The sequence below is a fragment of the Cyphellophora attinorum genome (assembly GCF_001299255.1).
Source record: "Cyphellophora attinorum strain CBS 131958 chromosome Unknown Contig22, whole genome shotgun sequence".
Taxonomy (NCBI): Eukaryota; Fungi; Ascomycota; class Eurotiomycetes; order Chaetothyriales; family Cyphellophoraceae; genus Cyphellophora; species Cyphellophora attinorum.
The window spans coordinates 81,417-106,356 of record NW_017253250.1 but is presented as its reverse complement, the minus strand read 5'-3'; the positions used below and the strand labels follow the sequence as shown (position 1 = coordinate 106,356).

At 53.4% G+C, this 24,940-nt stretch overlaps 9 protein-coding genes across 9 annotated transcripts; 5 read left to right on the top strand and 4 right to left on the bottom strand.

Annotated features, from left to right (window-relative positions):
- Window positions 1-2,772: 2,772 nt before the first annotated feature.
- On the top strand, window positions 2,773-5,029 carry AB675_105 (uncharacterized protein; the record flags this gene model as incomplete). The annotated part of the gene is made up of 2 exons (XM_018139384.1): window positions 2,773-3,268; window positions 3,315-5,029. 2 exons carry the CDS (start codon window positions 2,773-2,775, stop codon window positions 5,027-5,029), a joined length of 2,211 nt encoding a protein of 736 aa, XP_017997734.1.
- Window positions 5,030-5,731: 702 nt separating this feature from the next.
- Window positions 5,732-7,197, bottom strand: AB675_104 (uncharacterized protein; the record flags this gene model as incomplete). The annotated part of the gene is made up of 3 exons (XM_018139278.1): window positions 5,732-6,379; window positions 6,579-6,916; window positions 6,942-7,197. The coding sequence occupies 3 exons, from the start codon at window positions 7,195-7,197 to the stop codon at window positions 5,732-5,734; spliced, it is 1,242 nt and encodes a 413-aa protein (XP_017997710.1).
- A 505-nt stretch (window positions 7,198-7,702) lies between these two features.
- AB675_103 (uncharacterized protein) lies at window positions 7,703-8,064 on the top strand (the record flags this gene model as incomplete). Its single annotated transcript, XM_018139168.1, has 2 exons — window positions 7,703-7,966; window positions 8,020-8,064. The coding sequence occupies 2 exons, from the start codon at window positions 7,703-7,705 to the stop codon at window positions 8,062-8,064; spliced, it is 309 nt and encodes a 102-aa protein (XP_017997695.1).
- A 666-nt stretch (window positions 8,065-8,730) lies between these two features.
- AB675_102 (putative peptide chain release factor-like protein mitochondrial) lies at window positions 8,731-9,318 on the top strand (the record flags this gene model as incomplete). Its single annotated transcript, XM_018139062.1, has 1 exon — window positions 8,731-9,318. One exon carries the CDS (start codon window positions 8,731-8,733, stop codon window positions 9,316-9,318), a length of 588 nt encoding a protein of 195 aa, XP_017997672.1.
- A 324-nt stretch (window positions 9,319-9,642) lies between these two features.
- AB675_101 (uncharacterized protein) lies at window positions 9,643-10,368 on the bottom strand (the record flags this gene model as incomplete). The annotated part of the gene is made up of 1 exon (XM_018138954.1): window positions 9,643-10,368. One exon carries the CDS (start codon window positions 10,366-10,368, stop codon window positions 9,643-9,645), a length of 726 nt encoding a protein of 241 aa, XP_017997657.1.
- Window positions 10,369-13,537: 3,169 nt separating this feature from the next.
- On the top strand, window positions 13,538-15,722 carry AB675_100 (putative sterigmatocystin biosynthesis monooxygenase stcW; the record flags this gene model as incomplete). Its single annotated transcript, XM_018138846.1, has 5 exons — window positions 13,538-13,859; window positions 13,944-14,018; window positions 14,115-14,306; window positions 14,358-14,809; window positions 14,901-15,722. The coding sequence occupies 5 exons, from the start codon at window positions 13,538-13,540 to the stop codon at window positions 15,720-15,722; spliced, it is 1,863 nt and encodes a 620-aa protein (XP_017997637.1).
- Window positions 15,723-15,899: 177 nt separating this feature from the next.
- AB675_99 (Nudix hydrolase 14, chloroplastic) lies at window positions 15,900-16,757 on the bottom strand (the record flags this gene model as incomplete). Its single annotated transcript, XM_018150582.1, has 1 exon — window positions 15,900-16,757. The coding sequence occupies one exon, from the start codon at window positions 16,755-16,757 to the stop codon at window positions 15,900-15,902; it is 858 nt and encodes a 285-aa protein (XP_017997640.1).
- A 751-nt stretch (window positions 16,758-17,508) lies between these two features.
- On the top strand, window positions 17,509-22,121 carry AB675_98 (uncharacterized protein; the record flags this gene model as incomplete). The annotated part of the gene is made up of 6 exons (XM_018150475.1): window positions 17,509-17,797; window positions 17,843-18,541; window positions 18,594-19,381; window positions 19,428-19,959; window positions 20,962-21,342; window positions 21,436-22,121. The coding sequence occupies 6 exons, from the start codon at window positions 17,509-17,511 to the stop codon at window positions 22,119-22,121; spliced, it is 3,375 nt and encodes a 1,124-aa protein (XP_017997698.1).
- A 950-nt stretch (window positions 22,122-23,071) lies between these two features.
- On the bottom strand, window positions 23,072-24,777 carry AB675_97 (uncharacterized protein; the record flags this gene model as incomplete). The annotated part of the gene is made up of 2 exons (XM_018150366.1): window positions 23,072-23,864; window positions 23,945-24,777. The coding sequence occupies 2 exons, from the start codon at window positions 24,775-24,777 to the stop codon at window positions 23,072-23,074; spliced, it is 1,626 nt and encodes a 541-aa protein (XP_017997714.1).
- Window positions 24,778-24,940: the final 163 nt, after the last annotated feature.

Here is a 24,940-nt window from a genome sequence, read left to right as displayed (position 1 = left end):
GGAACACTCTTACGACCTCTCTGCTGCCACGAATAGGTTGCTGGTCCATAAATCCAGCTGTGTAAGAGCTGCTGGGGTATCAACTTTGTTGTTCAAGGAGTGTGTTGCACTCAAGAAACAAGTCGCCTGCCAGAAGAGGCACGATTACTACTGGTTTCCACCTGATCGATAGACTGTTTCATTGACCATATCTGCCTCGCTCCATCGCCGCCCGCGCCGTCCTCATAGCACTCCGAACTTCATGATGATTGACCTCGCTGAGCCGATATGTCGTTCTTCCGTCTGTGGCATGGCGCAAACGAGGGTCTCGGCGCCCGAAGGAATCAGGGCTGGTGCACACTCCAAGTATAACTTGGATTGTTCTGCTGGGCCAGCTCCGTCGTCATTCTGGCTAGGGCCCTTCTTTCCACTGCACACCAGTCCAGATTGTGCTCCATGCGGAAAGTCAATACCAAAGCTGTTCGCCTATGGAAAGTGGCTGCTGCACCAAGTTCTTCGTATGGTCTGAGAAGCAAAGGAACGCCGTCCGTCACGCGAGGCAAGAGCACTGGCCCCAATCGTCTCGGCCACGAGTCAAACACCAATCTGATATCTTGTATAGCGTCAGTAGTGACCTCCAGTACGCCAGACTACACGAGACAGGGTTGCATCGTGGTGTTGCCTCAATCAACGATACCCAGGATCAATGCAAAGCACATGCTCAGGACAATATGACTGGGGAGTGTAGTCGAAGCCGAACAATGAGACGATGCAGGGCGCTGTTGAGAAGAGAAACTACCAAAGCTATCAGCATTCGTGCCATGGTGAGCCCTTCGACCCGCGCCTCAAGTGGTGAACCGCTCCGAGAGACGTGCCCAGGAGTCATCGATCATCGTCCATTTCATCAGGTCTGGCAGTTTTAACCATCCATTGCTGGGATCCTTGACATCCGTCCAACTCATCTTGTGCCAGCTTCCGCTCACAGGCTTCTCATCAAAACCGGCGACGGTAGTCTTTCAACGCCCCACGCGCCCATGCAGAAATCTTCGGAGCGTTCGCTTCGGTGTGGAGTTGGGAAAATACAGCCATTGAATAGTCGCACACAGAATAGCTTCACTGTTTATGCTCGACTGCAGCCATGATCGACTTGCTGCCTGATGCGAGGTGGTACGAAACGTCGGTCCAGGGAACAGCATAACAGCATCGTCAAGCGTATTTCGCAGTGTGAATATGTGCTTTGCTTCGGCTTGCACCCTTCTCCTCTTCGCTGCTTGTGGACACTGCGTACATCGAGTCCGCGACGTGTGTCTAGCTCGGTGTCGTTTCCGGTGACGATGTGGCTTCAGGTGACCCTCGCACTGCGGTCCAAGTGTCTCATGTATCACCGTTCGCGCACCAGTGCGACCAGCGTCACTTGCGGAAACATCGTGGCCTAGCCTTTTGCGTGAACTGCGACCCGACGCCCGCCAACACTTCAGCCGCCGGCTCTCTCCTGGAGCAGTATGGACAGGATGCGACTCTACCGCCGCGCTGCAAGCTTCGCCTTCGCCATTGTCTTTTGTGGTCAGCTGGTGAGACGTGATACATGGTCTGAGCGCTGGATCGGAGGCGGCGGGGAAGAATGTCGTACCTGTCGAAGCTCTCGATTGCTGAATTCCCATCGCATCCGATCGAAGATGCGATAGCTCAACTTCACCCAGCATCATCGAGTCGGCACTCTGCCTGGCGAGCCGACACGACGCAGTCTCTTTGCGCTTGTCCACCTCTTTCTGACTCTGAATATGGTCTGGCTGGACCAGGCTCGGGAGTTGCGAAGACCTACTGGCATGCTTTGGCTGGATTGACCGGTACTCTAGGGGGCGGGACCACAACCGATCGATCACGGGCGCCGAGCGCCGCAGGTTGCAGGTCTCTATCTTCATGCGACAGACAGTTTCCTGGACGACCGCAGCTAGCGCAGACGAACGCACTTCAGCCTTGTGTTCAAAGCAGAGATCTCTTGCAAACGCGACTAGGTCTTGGTTCTTTACGGCGACTACAAATCTCCTGGCTTCTCTCCGAGCAGACATCTAACGACTACAGGAAGCGAAAATTAGCATCGAGCACAGTAATCAGTCAGCAACAACGACGACCGATGAAAGAGTGTCGCAAGCATGCGATCGTCACGATCGTGAAGTTCAAACACGTTCTAAACCGCCTATTTCGCGAGCAGCAACACATGGCAGCCTCGTACTGGTGGCAACGGCGCAATAGCACAGCAACGACAGATTGGCCTGGCAACAAGAAGTACTACACTGACATGCTACAGTTCTATATATCGACAAAGTCTCAGAGCATTTTACAGACTTGAGTACAACTATACAACACCTATCCGCGATGCATCTCAGAACGTTCTGCAGAACGTTGCGGAAGCGAGAATACGTCAAGGTAATGTGCAGTGAATGTTGAGGGGTCATTCTAATCAACGTGCATGTCGCTGGATCAGAAACCTTAATGACTTGCCAACTCTCTGATCTGCCATGCGAGCCACGAGGCAAGCTGCCCCTCATTGGACGAGCAGCGTATGATGGGCAATACTTGGCATTCATCCGCCGTCCTAGATCAAGATCATTGATCCAGCGTCTGGCTGCTCAGGATGATTGATTCCCAGGGTGGCAGCCTCTGTCTTTCCGGTAAGTCCTGCAGGACGGTGTTCTAGTCCTTCTCGTGCACCCGACTCCTTTCTTTGCCCTCACTATTACCTGTACTCCTGAAGACAACTATTCTTGTACCATTAGCAATACAAAGGTAATCATGTCGAAACGCCAGACAACTCTATCCTTTGCCGAGGCAGATCCTCTAGCAAAGCGTGTGAAGACAGAAGCCTCCGACTCAGAGGACACAACGTCGGGCTCAGAGGCGTCGCCCAAGACAACCATCACTTCTCGCGCACCACGCAAACCCGTCCCAATAGCCTGCACGTTTTGCCGTGGTCGCAGGAAAAAATGCGACAACAACAGACCTGTGTGCTCAAATTGCAGGAAGTATGGCAAGACCTGCGTGTATGAGGGCCTTGATAGGTCAGAGAGGCAAAAGGCGAGCAAGAAACGCCAGTCTGGAGCTCAGGAAGACTTGAGCTCAGAACCAATCAGTCAGAACGATCCTGAGTTCGAAGATGGCATTACAGACCAAGACCTGCTCGATATCGCCGAGGCCAACCCATTGGACGGCAATGCACCTACTGGAACAAACGCCTCGCTACCTCGTGCGCTGGTGAACATGTGGGGTCAACCAAAGACCAGAATTAAAGGTATGTGCCATTTCGTCTACATCAAGTGCTTGCTAAAGATTACTAGTCACCCCAGAACAAGAAGCAGCCCGCAAGAACTTCGACTACAGCGCAGAGGATTTCTATGATCCTGACGATCATCATATCTGGACACCGGAAGAAGACCGAGTGCTATTGCAGGGCCTTTTCGAAGGTAAGCCAAGTGATGAGATCGCAGTGACCCTCTTTGGTAGTCATGCAAAGCGTGGCCAGCCATGGTGGAAGAAGCTCAGAGATAGAGTTCTTCACCGGGTCTGCAATCTCAGAAACCGGCTGAGTGAGGATGAGATGACCGCGCTCCGTGTCTCCGGACTCCTATCCGGCAACTTTACGTACAAGAACAAGCAAAAGATTGCCAAAACCGTTTTCGCCAAAGTCGCCGCCGATGAAGCCGCCAAGAAGAGTGTTCCGCTCGGAACGTCTGCTGTTGTCAGTCAGCCTATTCCAGTACCTCCTTGGCTTCTAAGTATGGGGTACTTGACCGCCAAGCGCACTTACGAAACGTCACAGACACGTCCCCTACACGTTGTGCCAAAGGCAAAACGCTGGTTCCGAGAAGAATATCTCTTCACTGCTTGTGACGACATTCTTATCCGTGAGTTCATCGCTCTTGGCAAGTCGGACGCTGAGATCGGTCGACTTATGGGAGAGTGGCAGCCAGATGCTGCTGAGCAAATCAGACTGCGCAAGGAAGAAGCCACGTTTGTCAAGGCGCGGTCGCCCAGAATCACGCTCGCAAAGAAGAATGGCGGCACAGCAGTAATAACTTTGATGAGGTACAGCTGCGAGAACGAAGGCCGAGAGCAAGTGGAGCGACATACGGACACGTTCAACGAGCGGTCTCCCGTGCTACTCGAGAAGTTCGAGGCTCAGGTGCTCAACGGCTTGAAGGCTAAAGATGTCAACCATGTCATCCGGACCATTCCCAGCATCATGCCTCTAGACGCTCCGTCGCGTGGCTCCTACAGAGCCGATCGACCCGGCCGAGGACGGTGGCGAGTGGGTCAAGAGCTACTCGATGACCAGAGCATCGAGTTCCTCAAAGACACTGAGTGTCCCAACGTGCACTGTATTCAAGTTGGCATGGATTCATGGTCTTCCAACGCACTAGGCTGGGCACGAGCCCTCAAACCGATCATTAACACTGGAAAGTTCCAGTCAATCAAGCTCTGGATAGACACCGGCTTCGAACTAGGCGGCCACTACCCTCTTCCAGGAGAGAAGCAGCATTCTCGATGGCAGTGTTTCGACATTGCCAAAATCGTCAACACAATCTGGTGGATCAGCACACAAGGCCAGCTGCCATCTGGCGCACGTGACCGGCCGATCGAGAACCTCCTCAAGGCATGGTCAGTAACAGCGCTGGCCAAGGCCAGCAAATCGCCCATCGGCAAAGGTGCAATGGAAGTATTCGCACTCGATGATGCTCAGTGGCGGAACACTACCACTATTCCGGACTTCGACGTCTCTATTGCCGACAAGCAATGCGAGCGTTGTGGAGAAGCCATTGTGAGCCAGACGTTCCACGACGAGTTTCAATGTCGTGTGTATAGTTATATATGTGGCTTCGACGGTTGCCAGAAGAGATGGCATTCAAAGGATCGGGATCAGAGGGACGCCCATATGCACCGGCACTGTGCCCAGCTCGAGTGCGAGTTCTTCGACAATGCACTCACCGAAGCCATTATTACACGAAATAAAGCAGATGGCACTGCCGGTCTCACTGCTCAGCTCGACACCTGAGTTACCACAACCTCGAATATCTCGGAAATGTTCCCTACACGTGTACAGCACATTATTTGTCTTCTTCATTTTCTCACGGCGTTGTTCAACAACGCTGTCGTATTAACCGGCAATTCTCTTCGATTTAGTTTGCTCCACGAGAGACGACAATGAGTTCTTTTTTATTTCAGTATGCACGCATGGTGTTGCGAATCCTCGGAACGAGTCTACAGAATGAGTGCAAGTACGGCACCAATGTCATGTTCAAGCACACATGCGCACGAGAGAAAAAGCGAGTGTTTTCAGATACCATTCTTTACGTTGCTACGAGCTCAATGATATTCGATTTTCAATGGTCGAGCTGCGGCGCAATGCTTGGCATTATTCTGCTCTGCCTTCGTGCTTTTCTGGAGCCTCCTCCCACCCGCTCACGACTCCAGGCGCTGCTCGTCGTTGCTTGTGTCCGTGATAGGACCCTCGAAGACCATATCCAGCCCTGAGCCGCCGTGCTGCATTCGGTGGCATTGAGTCGAAATGCCTGTGCAGTCGGAAAAAAAAGCCCACCCCAAAATCCCCTTCCAGCCGCCCATGACTTCGGGTTACGAAAGTGAAAACGAAATAACGATGGTCGTATTTGAACGCCTGGCTAACGCTGAGCTCAACGTTCATCGAATGTTGCGAGAAATGAAAAGGCTCCACCAGGAGGCCGCGGGCAGGAAACTTCTAGCTCTTGAAGAGACCATCGTTGTTTTGTGCCTGGTCGGTATCTGACGGGGTCGGGACAGAGTCGACGTTGTTGAAACCTTCCAGCACCTTCTGGTATTCCTCATTATCTGTGACCAGGTTTCGCCACTTCTCGAAGGCAGTTTCCTTGTAATACCGCTCTAGTTCTTGGTCCACGTTGACACGATAGGTCCAGGTCCACTGGCAGGCCTTGATGAATCTGAACTTGATCGCCCGACGGAATTTCTTGCGATACTCCTCCTCAGCAGGGATAGTACTCTTCAGGAAGATGCCTTCAAAGTCAACACTGCCAGCACATCGTGAGAACATCGCCATAGCATGGGCAAGCTCATGCTTCATGAAGATACCTTCGAAGATCTCGTTCATCTGTGCTTGTGTGCAGCGAGAGAGAACATCCCATGTGTACAGGGCGGTGAGAGATTCGATGGCGTCCTTGAATAGCTGAAGAATGGCATGTTGAGTCGATCGGGTCCAGTCCATGTACTTCTTGCGCCAGGCAGTCTTATGGTCGCTGACCTGACGTTCACCTTTTCGATGGAGGAGTTTTTGATGCTCACTAGCGATCTGACCCGACTGGAAGTAGACAATATGACCAGCATAGCGCCGGGTGTTGTCTTCATGTTGAGCCTGCCGGTATTCGTCAGCATGAACCAGGAATTCGAGTGCTTCTCAAGCAGAACTGGAGGAGAACTCGACGCCAGACAATCATCAAGCAGCCGCCAGGAGAACTTCAGAGATGGCTGAGAGAAGAATGAAGCAGCTCTCCGAGAAGTATGAAGATGATGCGAGATACATCCGAGAGGTTATAAAAAGTGGCTAAACTTACTTGCTGATCTGCATCTCTGTGCCAAATATGCGCGTCTCGAGCTCGAAGCAGGAGCTGCGGAGGACTTCCAGCTTCCCGATGCTCACGGCGTTTCGTAATCTTGTCGAACTCCTTGAGACTGCCCTTGAGCTTCTGCAGGAAGGGACTTATGCGTGCAGAGGGGATAGGTAACGCAGTGCCACGTGCGAGCGCGTTTCGAGCTTCAGTTCTGAATGCGTGGTAATACTCGAGATTGGGGCGAGTTTCCTTCTCTGGCATGACGTACGGATGTCGGGGCTTGGTGACATCGATCATGAGAGCAAGAGGCTCGGGCGGATACGCAAATACGGCTTGGGTCTCTTTGCAGGAGGGAGGTAGTCGAACTCATCTTCGTCTTCGTGAGCCAGCGGACGGCGACGGCGGACTGGGGCGGGCTCTGGTGAAATCGCTTGCCGGGCGGCTTCATCGTTGTGGTCGAGTGTGATTGATGACTGCTCCGTCTCGTCGGTATCTGAGAACCTTCGAACGGTGACTCTTCGTCATCGCCTGTCGTCAGATCGACGTCGTCTGTGTCGGTGATGCAAGCCCTGGCACCCTCCTGCGCAGCAATAAGGCGAAAGACGTGCGATCGGAAGGCCATTGTGAATGTCGCTACAACGTGCGCTGTAACGTTCACTGGGCGTTGTCGATATGATGGGGATGAAAGAGAGTAGAAGTAGAGGGAAGGAGAAGTTAATATTTAAAGACCAAGATCGATCGGACTGATCGATGCCAGATTCACTGAGAGAAGTGATTGTATTCACTGCTAGTAGCTCGAAGTGCCGTACTCAATGACAGCTTGAAGCGGAGGCCTCAATGGCGCCTCGCAGTGCAGTCCGTGAAGTGCAGTGTTTTGAATCCTGTCTTTACCTTTGACCTCATCTCAACCACTGATTCCGGGTGTAGAATAGTCCTGCAATTGATCTGAAAGTGAGCGAGACGAGTAAAAAGTGACTAGTGTTATATTCACTGTAGATGTCATCCTCGTAGATCAATTGAGATCGGACGGATATACGTCTTCCTGTGTATACCTATCGATACACCGACCAACGACTCACCTTTCAACTCTCAAACAACCCCTCCACCGCTGCAACCAAGCAAGCACCATGTCTAGCCCAACCGCGACGAAGCTTCAAGTTCTCGAAGCTGCTGTGGTCTTCTTGAGCGCAAGGGTGAAGAAGGTGGTAGAGGCGGACGTCGTGCACGGCAATGTGGCGATCGGCAACCGCACGCAGCGTGCAACGGGCAACATGGTGCAAAGCATGAAGAACAACATGCTTATTGCTATCATGGAGGACCTCGAAGCCATTCTCAGAGAGGAAAATTTCGCGGCGTACTTCGAGGAGCTGATGGCCAAAGCAGAGCAGCTGGTAAGTATTAGGAAAAGCAACTTCTGAGTATTCGGACTGACATGCATGACTAGAACCAAGTCCCCGATATCAAGCAGGAACCGAATCCAGAGATCTGATGAATAGGCGACCCATTTCAACGTCGATTAACCAAAATTTCGAAGAGGGCCATACGGATCTATTGGAGCGAGAGCCTGTCTGCGTTCTATGAAGTACCTTAGATGAAGGTGGAAGAATTGGCATAATATCTCCACAGATACTCAAGAGCGACGTTCTCCGGAACATGCTCTACACGTCAAATGAATATTCCTGCTCTTCCAGAACGTTTTTGCTGGAATGTTCCGAAACTGATGTTGGAAAGTGACACTGTAGTTGTTCGCGCTGTTGTATTCCATATTTGCGAGAGGGATTAGAGCGGGCTCAGTTGTGGCTGAACAGGTTGCGACCAGAACGTTCTCGGAGTGGGGGTGTCGACTAGCTGCTCTCAGCTTCGTGCTGTTCGTGACTGAGGCGAAGTGAATGCGTCCTGCTCGTGACTTGCAATGCCTGTCCGCGAGGCAGAGTCGCAGCACCGTTGAGAAGGTCGCGAGAGGCTTTGGTGATCGGTCTGATTTGGGCTCGGCAAAATTTCTTGGCGAGCGGAACACATACGCCGAATGCAAACGAGGACCCCACGCTGAATGCTACAGTGCGTGAGGGAAATGACTTACTCCGTACATGTCTGGCAACGGCCATCAAAAGACCTACACACTACGAATGCGCCCCGGATCTCGCTCTCTCATGAGATGCCCCTACTGCATACTACCGCGGCCGTTACAAGACATCTCCGAGAGATCCTCGCTCTCCGCGTGAAGCCTACCACTGCAACCACAAGCCGCGTCCTCAGCACTACTCCCTGTGTACTCAAGCAACCCCAGTTCCCACCCAGAATCCAGCTCCTCGACTCAGACCTCAAGCACGACTTCGTTCTCGGCCGCGGACCCGGCGGACAGGTCATTAACAAGACCGCGTCGGCAGCGCAGATAACCCACCTCCCAACGGGAATTGTTGTGAAGAATCAATCCACACGGTCCCGAGCGCAGAACTACAAAATAGCACGGCAGATACTAGCCGATAAGGTGGATGAGGCGTTGAATGGTGCAGGAAGCCGGCCGGCCGTGAAGCAGGCGGTCAAGGCGAAAAAGAAGGCGAGTGGTGAAAAGAAGAAGAGGAGGAAGTATAGGGCACTTGCGGAGGGGAAGCATGGTGATGGCGGGGGAGATTATGGCGGCGATGAGGTAGAGGTGCACGATCAAGACGATGAGCAAGGGTCGCAGCTCAAGTGTGCCGAGATAGAGGTGAGGTACACTGTTCAGGACAAGCAGGCGACATGATTCTCGACCTCGACTTCCAAACAAGATTTCGATTCCATTTTTCGCTGTACACCAGTACATGCGCCACAAGTCCCAATGCGTTATCAATGCGCGCTTCGCTTGGCTCGTTATGACACGTTATTCGTGTCGACATTGTCGACATTGTCACCACCGTCGCAGGAAATTGCTCCTTTCAGCGAGCTACGGCAGTCGACATGAAAACCCCAATTCTGCTCCGTCCTCCAATCTCATGCGGGTCCTCCAACCGTATCCATGGGATGGTGTCTTCCATGGGAAGCCGTATGCCGCTGGGAGTAGTCCATCCGCCGGGACTACCCTATCTAATCAAAAAGTCGTCCGCCTTTCGTTGGATTGTCCAGTAACGGAGTCCTCGCCGTCCCTTTCGGCGACGATGGTCAGCGTCTTGCGACGGCTGACTACTTTCTTGGCCTGCGCGGGACGCAGACGCGGTGTTACCGGCATGAGCTGCTGCTCACGGCATGGAATGGCTGATGGCAGAGGTAACGCCGGATCCGGAAGCACGAAGACTGGCGGTATGGACCGCTGATCGTGCTCCGGACCTATCTGCGGCTGCTCGCCCTCCAGATTGGTTTCTTGCTCCCTTTCCCGACCTTGTGCGTCATGCTTCACGGAAACAGACGTCGACGCATTTGAGCAACTCCAAGGGGGCGAAATATAAGGTTGCGAGCGACTCGGCAACAGAGCTCGCATGCCTTTCGAATCCCTCCATTTCTCGCAGTCGCATTCGTGGACACAAGCCCATTCTTCCGTCATGTACGTCGCAACGAGGACGTCTTCGCCACCATCCGTCTCTATTCTTTGTCGCTTGAGCTCACACATACGGTCAAGGCTGGCCCGGTTCTTCGAAAACCACAAATTGAATGCCGCATCTGCTTCTGCGTGACTTCCGAAGCAGTCGGTTCCTTTGACGGGACCAAGCGCGACGGTGAAAGCCCAGTGGTATGGCGTTGAGCAGACCGGAGTCGAAGCAGAAGCAGCTCTCGAAACAGAAGGTGATGCGGAATCAGAACGAGTACTGGTTCGTGCCATTGTTGGCGAGGACGCTGTGTTAAGGTCGTGTTGTGGAAGCTGAAATGTAATCGCTGAGTGGATCAGGACTATTTATCGTCGATCCGTCGACGTGGATATGGTCGATGATTTTGGGTTGCGACCTGGTACTTGATCCCCGGTTCTTAGAGTGTTGCACGAACAATGAAGAACGACTCCGAAGACCTGAGAGCGGGCTATACTTACCATCGAGGGGGAAAGGTACTCTCGCCCTTCAGGGCGGAGGAGGACTTGGCAGCTGAGCAGATGAGCACTTTGCAATAAGCTTTCCGCCGACTATGGTTCTGCCAGGAGTCACAACTTGCTCCTACCAATCAGAGACCACGATACTTTCAGCTGCCTCGGAAGACCCCTGTTATCACGCTGTCTATTGCGCTATCGAAAGGTCTCTCACGCAGTCCTCAGTGCTGTCTTGCGTCATGCATGGAGAGTCGTGCATCGCTCGATCCCATCACCGCAAGAGCCTGCGTTGCTCCCTTCATTGTGTGCTAGTGGTCCTGCATCACCCTGTGTCTACACTACAAGGGTCCGAGTTCTTTCCAGGTCTACATCACTCATCCTCGCGCCACGCTAGACGAATTCCAGCTCAAGCACGGCTTCAAATGGAAAGAGATGGGGCAAGCTTCAGGGCGCTCTGGGCTGAGCTGGCAGTCCGTGACTCACGAGGTGCCATCGACTGTGCCATTCAGATGCCTGAGTCATACTTACCGTATGTCCCTGACTTTCCCAATTGCATGTTGTCTTCGCAGAAGCACGTAAAGTGGCAGGTACGTTCCTGTCCTGATTTTTGGGGATTGCTTGTGGTCTCGTGCTTCTTGGGCAAGCGCTGAGCACTAGGCAGATCCAGAGACGAAGGAAATGTTTTGGTTGTCACGGGCAGTATTGCATGGCCGTGACGGGTCAGATATACTTGAATCTCTCCACGCATTCGAGGCCTGCCGGATCTCTGGTGAAGGCCAAGCCTTTGATTCAGTGGGGACATCCTTTTCCGCGGAAGTCGAATGCTCATATCGGCTGAGTCTTCGGATAACAGCAGCCCGGCGTTGCCGAGCAGATTGGCCTTCGGAACGAGGCCACGTTCGTCAAAGCGCGCTGGGCACTGGCGTCATGATGTAAAGACGGATAATTGTACAGCAGTCATGACACTGTATCATTCATCAACAGGTCCGTAGGGTGGATGGGAAGCGGAAGGGCACATTCAGTGTGCAGTATTCCGTACTGCTCAAAAAGCTCGAGTATCATCGTCATCTGTAGAAAAGAACAGATGTTAACAAGCGGATCTTACATTGTAGACCGGGCTCGCCAGTCCTTCAATGCCTATCGAGCTGGTCAAGAGCCACTTAACCACGAAAAGAACATCAGCTTCCACCAAATTACCCAAAGGTTCAGCTAGAAAATCGATTCCAGTGCGGCGATTCGCACCCGTGCCAGGCAGATTCCATCCTTCCACATGCTATCCGCGTTCCAGTTGCCACGCTCGAGATAGCTTCAAGAGGCTGACTACACCCTGCTACATCTGGTCGGTGCCTCGCAGCGTAGGCAAAGACGCAATGTCATTCCCAGCCTCCGTTATCTGTTCGCAGTGGTCATCGTTGGTGACTAGACTATGCGACTTCTTGAACGCTACCGTCTTGTACTGTAGCCCCAACTTGGGATCAACATGAATACGATACTGTCACGTCAACCGGCCGGCCTAACACATCTTAGCATAGGCACTCGGTACGTAGTGGGCGCACACCTTGATGAATCTGTATCGAGTTCCATAACAGGATTGTTGGTAGTACGCCTCCTCGTCAGCATTGTCGCTTGTCTGAAAGATGCTGGCAGTACCTACACTCTCCGTACATCGTAATCACAAAGCCATTGCGTGAGCGAGAGAGTGTTTCTGGTAGATACCGCAGAAGATTCCTACAATCTGTGCCTCTGTGCACCTTGAAAGGATGTCCCATGTATAGAGTGCCGTCAGAGACTGGATTGCCTCCTTCAACAGCCCGAAAATGGCCTGCTGTACTGTACGAGTCCACTCGCTGGACTTACGACCCCACGCGGTCTCATTATCGCTAGCCCGACGATGGGTAGCTCGATGTCGGCGGTCGTGGTAACTCATGGTGGACGAAGATCAGAGACAAAGTCCTTGACCGAGCCCACAAACTCCGAAGTTGATATTCGTCATGGAACGATTTGCTGGCGGTCGCTTCTCCGGAACGCTCACAGCTCATGTCGGCGGTTAACTCGTCGAAGTCCGGTATGGTGGCCATGATTCGCAGTTCAGCACCGTCCATGGCAAACGCAGCTGTCGGATCTCGACCGGTGCAGGATTTGATGATGGAAGAAAGATGGCGAACGAATTCCAGAGACATGGATGAGCTAAGCGCAGGCTTCACGCCTGCAGAAGAGCATCACTCACATGTGCCTCGACACCCCAAACAGTGCACATCGCAGCATTGGTAACATTATAGTAGTAATCCGACGGAGCGTACCATGTGCAGTCGACAAGAAATCGCGAATGTCGACGTCATTTTGCCTTCTTTTTAAGGCGTCGTGGCTGCTTACTGCGTTTCCTTCCATCAGCTTGCTAGAATGTTGTTTGGACAGTGCATTGCCACATATATGTCGGCCATGGTCGCCAATGGCGCCTGGCCGTGGCCATTGAAGCATGAAAAAGGGGACCTTCCTCATTCCGTTACCCAGCGCTTTCCTGCCGCGGACGCGTTCCTGTTAAAAGAGTACAACCTCGGCTCGGCTCAACAGAACGCGTCGCATATCATCGCCTCTACCCCGCCATGCACCGTCGATCTCATTTGAGATATGACTGCCTCCGACTCGCCTGGACCTAGTACCAGTCCGAGGGCTCTGGCCCTGGTCAAGACGCGATGTCAGTGATCGATGAATCGTCTGCCGACTTGTTCGCATGACCATGCGGAGATCTGACTTCCAAGTGCTTGTTCAACACACACTTTGGCCACTGTGTGAACCCCATCATGTTGGTAACAATCCGTACATCCAGCTCGTCCGAGACCCCGGATGATCATATATTGTCGATGCGTCACTCGAGGATAGTCTGATCTTTCCTTGCTATTGACTTGAGTTGCAAGCTTGTGAGCCATAAGAACCCTACCTAGTACACCCAGCAACGCTGGTATCCCCGGCCATGGCACCAGACATCAATACGGTCAACGACGACCCTCTCGCCACGCACGCCACTGACGGCTACGCAGACAATGGCGTTAGCCGTGCAGATTACACCATCCCGGACATCGTCCTTCACGGGCCCTACACTCGCAAGATCAAAGTCTTGAGTATAGGTGCCGGAGTGACTGGTATAATGAACGCCTACCACATCCAGAAGTACCTGAAGAACGTGGAACATGTAATCTACGAGAAGAATGCCGACATTGGTGGCACATGGCTGGAGAACAGGTATCCGGGAGCTGCTTGTGACATTCCTTCTCATGCTTATACATTCCCTTTTGGTGAGTATTCTGTTGTTCCGATCCTACGTGCCTATATGGATCAGCTTCGAAGATGAATGAATGATCGCTGATCCTGAATTATAGCTCTGAATCCGGACTGGCCACGCTTCTTTTCGTACAGTCCTGACATCTGGAAGTATCTGGACAAGGTGTGCTCAGGTATGTTACAAGCGGTACCAGCATGGGTGCCTTCGCTACCATCAACTCATCCATGACCTCCGTTCAGCCTCAATTCATGCTGACAGGATCCGACAGTATGGGATTTACGAAAGTACATGAATTTCAACACCGAAGTGATCGGCGCCTACTGGCAGGAAGACACTGGCGAGTGGCTGATCAAGTTGAAAGATACGACTGGAGGACAGACAAGACTCTTCGATGAACGATGTCATATCCTACTCCACGGCACTGGAATCCTGAACAATTTCAAGTGGCCTAACATCGAAGGTGAACGATTCGACGCTGTTGATGCAGAATCCAAGTACTGACAATGGCTAGGTATGGAGACCTTCAAGGGCAAGATCGTACACACGGCCCGCTGGCCCACAGACTATCAATCCGAGCAATGGAAATCCGACCGCGTCGCAGTCATCGGCTCCGGCGCCTCCTCCATCCAAACCGTCCCCACCATGCAACCGCACGCCCAACACCTCGACGTCTTCGTCCGCACGCCCGTCTGGTTCGTCCAGATCGCCAACAATTTCGGGGCCAACCATGCCTATACCGACGACCAACGCCAGTCCTACCGCGACCCGCACCAGATCGTAGAGCATGCAAAGTCCATTGAGGACCAAGTCAATGGGTTATGGGGAACTTTCTTCAAGAATGCGAGCGCGCAAAAGGAAGGGCAGAAGGCGTTGAAGGCGCGTATGGCCGAGTTTTTGAAGGATGAGAGGCTGCTGGAAGGATTTACTCCGAGTTGGGGGATTGGATGTCGGCGAGTCACGCCAGTACGTATACCTATGAGCCTGCTCCGGACGAGACATCACTTTCCCCACTGTGATCTGTCCCAGTACATGCTTGGGTTAACAGATACAATAGGGAGACCCTTATATGGAAGCAATCCAAAAGCCCAATGTCGATGTTCACTTTACCGCTGTGGAGAAGATCACGCCGAAGGGCGTGGTGGGCGCGGATGGGGTCGAGAGGGAGTGCGATACAATTGTGTGCGCGACGGGATTCGATGTCAGCTATCGGCCCAGGTTTCCTATCGTGGGACAGAATGGTGTCCAGTTGGCCGATAAATGGAAAGAATGTCCAGAAGGTTACATGGGTCTGGGGATACCGGACTTTCCCAACTTCCTCACTTTTATCGGCCCTAATTGGCCTGTGGAGAACGGCAGCGTCATGGGGCCGTTGATGTACGTTTCCTACTACGCTCTTCAGATGATTCGAAAGTTGCAGACCGAGTACGTCAAGAGCGCGACACCGAAGCAGGACATCACGGACGAGTTCAATGCGCATTGTCAGGAGTGGGTCAGGCATACTGTCTGGACGGAGGAATGTCGATCTTGGTACAAGAACAATGAGACGGGAAGAGTGAATGCGGTCTGGCCAGGAAGCAGTCTGCATTATATCGAGGCGATCAGGAATGTCAGGTGGGAGGACTATGACCTGAAGTATTGTGAGGAGGGGAAGAAGAACCGATTCGCGTATTTGGGGATGGGCACGACGGAGGCGTTGGTCAAGAAGGAAGACCCGAGTCCTTACCTGAACGTGGACATGATCGATCCAGACTGGATGCGGGCGGTGGGCATGGACGAGGGAAAGATCAAAGAGGCGAAGGTCAAAGAGTTGGAAGGAAAGATCGAGGAGATAAAGAAGAAGGGCTGGGATAACGTTGAGAAGGCGAGCATTGCGTGAGAAACAACCTGGGTCTGTGGAAATTGGAAATTGGAAATTGAAGTGTTTCGTGGTCGTTGGAAGTCATGCCACGTGTATCCATGTATAAAGGTCGGACAAAGGAATCGGAACATTGTGATTTCCACCCAAAGCGAACTCTGGCCCCAGAGTCCTGTCCATGGCTGATCACCGTTCTCCTCAGACAGCTTCTCTCGTCAGATTCTCATACAAAGCCCAAGCAGCGAGCGTCTTCGCGTCCCTCGCGCCCTCCCTCCAAAGCTCCTCATACTTCACAAGCTTGACTTTGATCTTCTCATTGCTCGTGCCAGACAATTTGTCCCTGAGATTGTTGATCTCAGTCTTCGGCCACGTTTGCTCCCAAAGAAACAAGGCAATGAACTCATCACATCCGCCAGGACTGGGATACATTGCTTTCTGCAAGTGCTCCTCCGAGCCTTGCGACTCCTTGAGAGCATGCTGGGCATTCCTTAAAGCGAGTTTTGTCATGTCGACCAGATCCTTGCTTTTGATTGGAATGCCAGTTTCCTCAAACACTTCGTTTGCTGCAGCTCCAACAAATGTGCCCTGGTCGTCGATCATGCCAGCTGGAATCTCATAGAAAGTGAGGCTGCCCGCTGGTACGCGTGGCTGCTGGGTCATGACGACCCATCGTTCAGTCCTGGTCTCGTCCTCTTCAGGGATGAGAATCATCAAGACAGCAACACTGCCTCCGCGGAGGAAAACGGTTCCGGGGAGTTGCTCGCCTTTCGCGTTCTTCACGACTGTCTTCATCATCAGGAAGCCTATTCGCTTCTTGTCGCCGGACCCCCATATGTCGACGCCTTTGACCTCTATTGACCGGAGAGTAAATCTTTCATCGTCCTGGTGGAATGGATGATGCGGATCAGTCTGCAGAGCAATGGACCGGCGAATTGTGGGCAGCCACTCCTTGAAAGGTTTCCAGTTCAGTAGTTGCTCTTGAGTCAAGCCGTCTATCAGGTGGACACCAACTTCGGGCTCGCCTTCGACTGGCGGCAATGTGAACGTTGAAGTCATGATCACACTGTCTGGCCCCGAGTTTGGCAGGGATGCGCATGAACGTGCCCTTTCACGACCGCCACAAAGCACTCATATGTGCTCGTTGATTTTGGGCTTGTGAGTAAGGCAGCAGTAGTAGACAGACGCCCTGTAGGGCAGACAGGTCTGTCGGCAGGCAACCTTTGGTTCGTAGAGGGGCGCCTTTCAATTGGAGGGGTTGAGCTGCTAGGGCCGATGCTGCAGTTTCAACCGGCAATCTATCAAGGTCTCGATTGGCAGGCACGGTTCAAGTACTTGCTCCTTCGGTCAGAACGAAGCCGTCGCTGTACGAAGGCTCCCAAGGATCAACTATCTTCGATTGCATTATCGCCTCCGCAAGAGAAAGTGTTTGTGATGCAGCTGCACCGGCACCTCTGGGTTCTCGCCTATAGCCATGAGCGGCGAACGCCATCGGTGGCGGCGACGGCCCGTGCATTAGGCCCTGCTCGACCTCCACGCCTTCCCTGTTCTGACTTAACACGGGGCCAATTCCACGACTCGACCTCGACTGAAACAGCCCCATTGAATTTTGTCAGCGACGTCCTCATGCACTGATCGTCATGCCACCATCACCGTCTCCATTATTAGCATCATGGCGACCATGTGCTCGATGGTTTTTCGCCAGGCGTGGCGACCAGCTGCCAGGTACAAGGACCTCTTCCTTTTACGGTCCAATGCTCGGTGATCTCAACCGTGGAACACAGCTATGTTGTGCACAGTATGTCGGGACATGCTACGAGACCAAAAGGGTCTGAAAGGAGATACCGGTACACGACTTTTCCTAACATTCGAGCACGATACCCTGGCCAACGTGACAGATAAGTCACAGAATTCCGACTGCTTCGTGTGTCGAACACTCGCCGAATATTTCATCATCCGCGGCTACAATGTCAGTCGCAAGGATGGCTCTCGTCGCCTCACTGCCATCCTACAGGCAGTTGCAGACAGGCGAGATCTATTCCGTCTAGACTTTAAGGTTGATGATCGAATGATTAGCAGCTTTGTGCTTCAAGCTAACAGTAAGACCTGACTGGGAACGCGACCAGCAACTAACGACTTGATAGAGAACGATGCGCCTGTGCTCCCTGCGCTCACAGCACCGAGTGCCACGACTGACGATCCAGAAGTCATTGCACGTGCAAGGGAGTGGATCGAAGATTGCTTCGCCAATCATTCCAAGTGTCGTCCTGCATCAGAACCCGAATGGTATCCGTCTCGCCTGCTCGATCTTACTTCTCAGCTCAGTGATACAGCCAAGGGCGACTCCGTGAGACTCGTGTCTCGCAAGGATGGTGTCGTGCCTCAACTTGAGATACAGGGTCGCTACATGACCCTCAGCCATCGATGGGGCCAGAAGACCTTGTTGAAACTCACCAGAGACAACATACGCGAGTTTATGGGAGGTATACGATTGACTGCCCTTCCAAAGACTTTCAGGGACGCCATCAAAGTTGCCAGTAGCCTTGGAATCCGCTGGCTATGGATTGACGCACTGTGTATCATCCAGGAAGACACGGGTCTGAAAGACTGGCTCGAAGAGTCCGCCTCCATGGAACGCGTGTACACCAACTCTTATTGTAATATATCGGCAACATTTGCTGTCGATAGCTCAGAAGGCTTATTTCACACTCGCGATATGACATGGAGATGGCACGAGACGGTGACACTCAACACCAAGGGTTTGCGTATGAGTGGAGGACAGAAGGTATCCTGTAATATTCTGGATCCATTCTTTTGGCAGAGATACGTTGACGACGCGCCTGGTAAGCCTTCGTCCAGGCCTAAATGGTCGTTACCTGTACTTACCGAAAATAGTGAATCGAAGGTCTTGGGTCTACCAGGAGCGGATGTTGGCTCCGCGAATCTTGCACTGGTGTAAAGATCAGATCGCCTTCGAATGTAAATCAAGCAAACGGGCTGAACTCAGACCGGAAGGTCTCCCGCACTACCTCCTGAGAACGGGCACAGTGACCGAGGACACAAGATTGAAGAGCGCTGATGTTGAAGAGGGCAAACGTCTATGGCACATCCGCCAAAAGTCCTCCAATAGATCGGCCCTTCAGCGTATGGTTGACGAAGCGGACTCCGCCAAGAAAATCGACGACAAGTTCTATCTCTACGAGTTGTGGAAACATTGGGTCGAGGCCTATTCGAAGATGGAGCTCACAAACTCAGAAGACCGTTTGCTGGCCTTGTCTGGAGTGGCAGAAATGCTCAACGCTCGTCTCAAAGAGGCGGATGGCCCAGACCGATATATCGCCGGCCTATGGCAGGCTTATGCGGCCAGCCAGCTCTTATGGCATGTCAACCAAGGCGAAGGCGAGAACAGGCAACCACTTGAGAACACAAGGCCTGCAGAGTACCGTGCGCCGTCATGGTCCTGGGCCGCTGTCGAGACTCCAAGAGGCATCACTATGGGCGAGACCACTGACGAGAATCTGCTGGTGGACGTTGCATTCGTCCGCCTAATATACCGAACCACGCAGAACAAGTTCGGTCTGATTGAGGATGGCTATATTGTCGTCCGTGGTGTCTTGCGGAAGATCGAGCTGATTGACGACTTCAGGCCTGTGCGAGGTCCACTAAATGACTATGAGTCATTTGTGAGTATCGCGAGGTTTCATCATGTGGTCCTACTGACTGATCTAGATCAATTCACACAATTGGGATTCCTACCTACCACTATTCTTAGCGCTGCTCTTCGCCACAATAAATCTGCACATCTTACTATGGCAGACGTGGATGTCGTTCCTTTCCTCCACCCCTATTCTCATCACTCAACTCGCCGCAACGATATGCTGCTATTTCTTCCGCTCCTGGAAGCACCAACTGCAACAGCCACCAATAGCAATACCGCCAGACCCAAACAGCAACCGCTACAAATGGCGGCTCGTCCGTGGACGCAAGAATAGCCCCATGGGCAAATACTACGATTCGCTAGTCTACCTCGACAGCCCGCTCTCCGAGCCCTCCATCTTCGGGCCAGATGCGCAGGTGTACTGTCTACCAATACGAAAGCCGAAGGCTGATGAGCGGCACCTGTTCTGCTTACTGGTCCAGGCCGTGGATGGCGAGTACGGTATGAGGTATCGGCGGGTCGGGATGACAAAAGTGTCAGAGCTTACGCCGATCATGCTGCACGATCTGACCACGCCGCCGGGCCAGGATATGAACGAGAGAGGTGAGTATGTGTATAGTACGGTCGAGAAGCCTGGTGGGGAGAGCACGATCTGTATCATTTGAGGTGGTGAGATTGTAATCCACAAGGTTTGTGCGATGTGCCTCACGTCTCGGTCTTGTGCTCTTTCTGTGTGCAGAGCCGGCCTCCAGGCCCAACAGGAATGCAGCGAGGAAAGATATCGACAACAATCGTATTCTATTATCTCAGGACTACACGACGAACGCCAAGGCAGTATCCCAGCAGCAGCACTGGCATGGAATGTCAAGAGAATGATTCTACGGCTCGGGAATCTATGGGAAGAAGCATCGAATGAAGCAACCTGGCGGACACGGTGTATATGCAGGCCATGGAAGAATTTCGGGCGAAGATCCACAAGCCTTCGGCCGGAATCTCGGACGAGGACCCGATCGAGGTTTACCCACGCATCTGCCTCGTACACCATGCCATTGCCAGGGCTGGGAGCAACATTCCACTCTCTTTTCTGCTAGTCAGAGGAGCCGCACAAATATCGGCAGGATTCTTGCAGCCACAATCACGGTTGTGCGGTGCGCCGAGCTTCCACCAACGATGTCTGGCTGCCGGACGACGGGTGTGCCCAGTTCCGGGCCTCCTTTCGCCAGGCCATGGCGAGGCTGTCCGCTCCTCAATGGTTTAGTTCCCATTTGCTGAGTCACACAGGGACAACAACCACCTCAGGAGCATGGCAGGAAACACATCGGACCCTGCACTGTTACAAAAGATGGCTTCAGCAAGGCACCAAAAGAACGGCGCGATTGGGAATCAGGACGCTCGTTACGCCAAAATGTCGATGAACACATTAATCAGCTCTCGAAGTCTGACAAGTTGTGACAAGAACTATATGTTCGCCACCATGTCCAGCCGTCTTCAGAATGCTGGGCGGCAGCCGACCAGACAGCATCTCGTCCGGCCACAGAGCCTCCTAGATCTCGCACTGAGCCGTTGCCGATCCACTTCAATCAAGCATCGTTGAAAATGAGGCAGAAGACCATCCCACCCACACCCCCTTCCACCAGCCTCGCCGGCAAAACCGCCTCATCACAGGCGCCAACTCCGGCCTCGGCCTCGAGACCGCCCGCCAATTCCTCCTCCTACAGGTCTCGCGCCTGATAATCACTACCAGATCACGCGTCAAATCTCTTGAAACTATCGAATCTCTCAGGAACGATCCAGGGGTAAAGTCCAAGAACCCGGATGCCGTGATCGAAGCGTTCGAGGTGGAAATGGACGACGGGCAGTCCATCAGGGCGTTTGTGGGAAGGGTGAAAAAGGAGGTGAAGGAGCTGCATTTGTTGGTGTTGAATGCAGGGATACAGTATTTGGGGAGGAAGGTTGGGAAGATGGGGAATGAGGTAGGGATGCAAGGTGAGTTACATCTCTCGGAGCTGCTTGAGTCGACTCATGCATTGGCTCAAGCAATATGTCCAGAATTGAAACATGCTAACGCTACAAATCCAGTGAACGCATACACGCCCATCATCATCGCCCTCGCTCTCCTTCCCCTCCTTCGCTCCTCTGCCCGTGGCGGCGAGCCAGCAAGATTGACCCTCGTCGGATCGGGAATGCAGGCACAACACGCCCTCTCCAAGAATCCCATCGACGCCTCCACAGCAATCATCGAACACTTCAACCACGGTCTGGCCGTCTTGCCCACAAGTGAACGAACCTCTCCCACCTGTAGCGCAAAGAAAGCGTCCAATGCTTCCAAGGATACCTCGACCTCCGGCGTCTCGGCTCTCGGCTCTGGGCTACAATCCTACGCCGACGCCAAGCTCCTCATCGCCCTCTTCACCCGACAGATTTCCCTCCAGGTGCCCAGTACGGAAGTGGTGATCAACAACGTCTGCCCCGGTGTGGTCCGCACCTCCCTGGCTCAGCATATGCCCTGGGTTCTGAGGACCTTTGCCCAGCCGGTGTTCTTCTGGGTCAAGGACGCACGGACAGTGGAGCAGGGTGCGCGCTGCTTGGTTTGGGCTGCTACTACGACTGAAGCTACACATGGAAGGTTCATTCAGGGCGTGGACGTCAGCAGGGGCGCGGAACTTGTTTGGATGGAGGAGGGCAAAGAGCTTGGGAGGAAATTGACGGGGGAGATGGAGGGGGAGTTGCGGGCTTGGGAGGGTTTGTATGTCAAGGGTACCTAAGGGGATGTTGTAGCGCTTCGGGGGACATGACAGGATCCGGGAAGATGTAAGGAAAAGAACAGCAGCGACAAGTGAAAGGGAAAGGGGAAGCAGGAGAAGTGGGGCCCACAGACAGAACAAGGAAGAGAGAGCTTGAGGGTCAACGCCATAAGCGAAGTCAGCGGAGTGCTTCAATTTGATTCCGTTGCCTGCGGGGGTCTCCTCATCAGGCATGCTACCAGAAGGTGTCAGTCTTCGCTCCGCTACTTCAACATCATCGGTTCACCACTGCCAGCGCGTTTTCAGAAATGCAATATAAATGTCCGGCTCACTAGTCCGCAAACGTTCAGACGGACTTCGCTATCTTCTCATAGTATCGCCACCATTAGCCTCCTTGATGGCGGTCTGTAGTCACACGTAGCGACAGAGTGTACAGGAGACCAAGATGCCAGCAGCAGAACGAACTCGTGTGGTTGAGCAACATGACCACTCTGTCATCCGGTCTCAACAACGTCCGCGCACTACAGTCATCCGGTCTCGTCAGAGGCCGAGCAGCCGTGTCATCCGTTCTCGTGAAAGACTTATCCATCTAGTCATCCGGCGTGAGGCGATGCCCCTTCCTGAGGTCTCCCCCTCGCGACAGATAGAAGTCTCAAAAAGGAAGGCGGCCTGTTGTTTTAAGATCCCTTTGCAGTCGCTGCTGCCACGAACGTTCTCTCCCTACCTCACTTCTGCCACTAGCATACATGGTATGTGGCTGATGCTCAAAGGGCACGGTTGTTCGTACCTTCTCTTCACTTCATCGCATCCTTCTCAGCTTCAGGTCGGCAGTAGCGTAGAGCGCCCACTGGACAATGAATTCTTCAGTCATTTAACAATCTATCTCATGGGGGATATGCATGAATCCAGTACAATCTTCCACCACAAATTCAGCACGCCTGCCACAGTTTCCGCTTTCCACGTCCAAACCATCAAAACCGCAAAACCGCAATCTCCATTCCCCCATTCTGCCCCAACACCCACCGCTCATCCCCCGCTATCCGCCCCATAGCACTCACCTCCCTAGTCGCAGCATCGTCTCTGAGTATCGTGAAGCCGTCGTGATCATCCCCACTGCTGCCAGCAGCCTTCATCTGCGGCGTCCCAATCCTCAACACCAACCGATTCTCAACCATCCACCCCGTGAAACACGTCTCGACCAGACTAATACGCACTCCGGTCTTCTGGTCAAGCACATCCATGACAGGGACGAACCACTTCTCCGCCTCTTCGTCTTCGAGTGGTGCGCTCTCCATACTGCCGTGTCCGCGATAGGGCGGGAGGTTGTCTGTGCCTTCTGCCACGAGATGGGGGCCGCTGCCTTGAAATAAGAAGGTGGTGGTGCGGCTCCGCCAGAAGCGGGCGGCGGGGTCGAAGTAGCCTTGGCCTGCTTCGCATGTGTTCTCGCGCCAGGTCAGGGTTTTGGCGGAGGAGTCGAGGGAGAGATTCATCAAGCGGACGCGGGAGTGCTGGCGCACGCCGAGGAGTTCGAGCTCGTTGAAGGGGAAGCGCGCGAGGATATGCGGGCCCGTCCTGCCGTGGGTGGGGGAGCTGGAGCGTGTTTGTGGCCTGTTGGCGCCGGATGGGTCGAGCGAGGGGCGGTATGTGGATGCGGAGGAGATATCCCAGACGAAGAGGGACTCGATGGGGAGTTCTTCGTCGCCGGTGTACATCGAGCGGTTGGGCTGCCAGAAGTAAATCGCATAATGCGTGGCTGTATGCGTGCTGAAAAACCGATCCCTAGGCTTTCGAGGGGAAGGCCGAGGAAGTGCAGCTTGAATTCGTTGCGTGGCCTTATAGTATACAGGGTGGGGCTTTTGGTTGTAGTGCCACTTGGTGTGGACGGCGAAGGCACAACGTCGAAGCAAGAGGCGAAGTGCCGATTGACCTGCTCCATATCATTCAAGCTGTGAAATGGATCGCGTTCGGCCCATTCGATGATGAGTGTCATGTCTGCCAGGCGGATGTTGCGAACGACTTTGCCTGCAATGTCGAAGGGAATGCTGAAGTGGAAGCCCGTGGAGAGGTCGAGGAGGGCAAGGATGTGCGTCCGCGGCGCATCGGGAGGCAGCTGTTCGGGCGCGTAGACTAGCAGGCCTGGTTCGGCGTAGCTCCAGAGGGTGCTGCGGAAGAGATAGGGTTTTGAAGGCATGTTGAGGCGCGAGAGTTGGTGGGAGGCGTTCTCGAAGTACAGGCGTCCGCCGGGTTGGGATTCGTGGAAGTCCCACTGACCGACGGGGCAAAAGTCGCCTCTCTGCTCCGAAGCAGCCAACTTGTATCGATCGATTGTTCGGATCTTACCGTGGGTAAGGTGGTAGTAGCGGGATGCCAGTCTGTTGAATGTCCGGGACAGTAAAGCAGTGTCATGTTCTCGGCCGATCAGGTCTTGCATCTCTCGAGCAGAAGCGTGGTTCTTGAGTACCATGCGGAGGTAGAGCGGGTTGGTGAAGGCTGCGCGCCAGGATCTAGACAACATTGCGCAACGGGCGACGTCAAAAATCGCGAGGGCCTCGAGGATTGGAAGGAAGCAGTCTTCGGGAAGGTCTGGGAGGGAGAACTTGGGAGTGGTCATGGTAGTGGAGGGCGTGATGCTGGCGGCGTCGACGTCGGCCTCGTCGTTGGTTGTATGGACGGTCATGGTGTATATACTGCTGCTGTTGGGCTCACGCGAGCGGGTATACGGAAGTGGAGCTCAACGTAATCGACAGTCGACACTCACCCAGTCGTTGGCGGGGTGCTCATTGTCGCTCGAAGGGTACACAGAAAAGCAAAGCAACGTTCGAGCAAGGCAGTCACATATT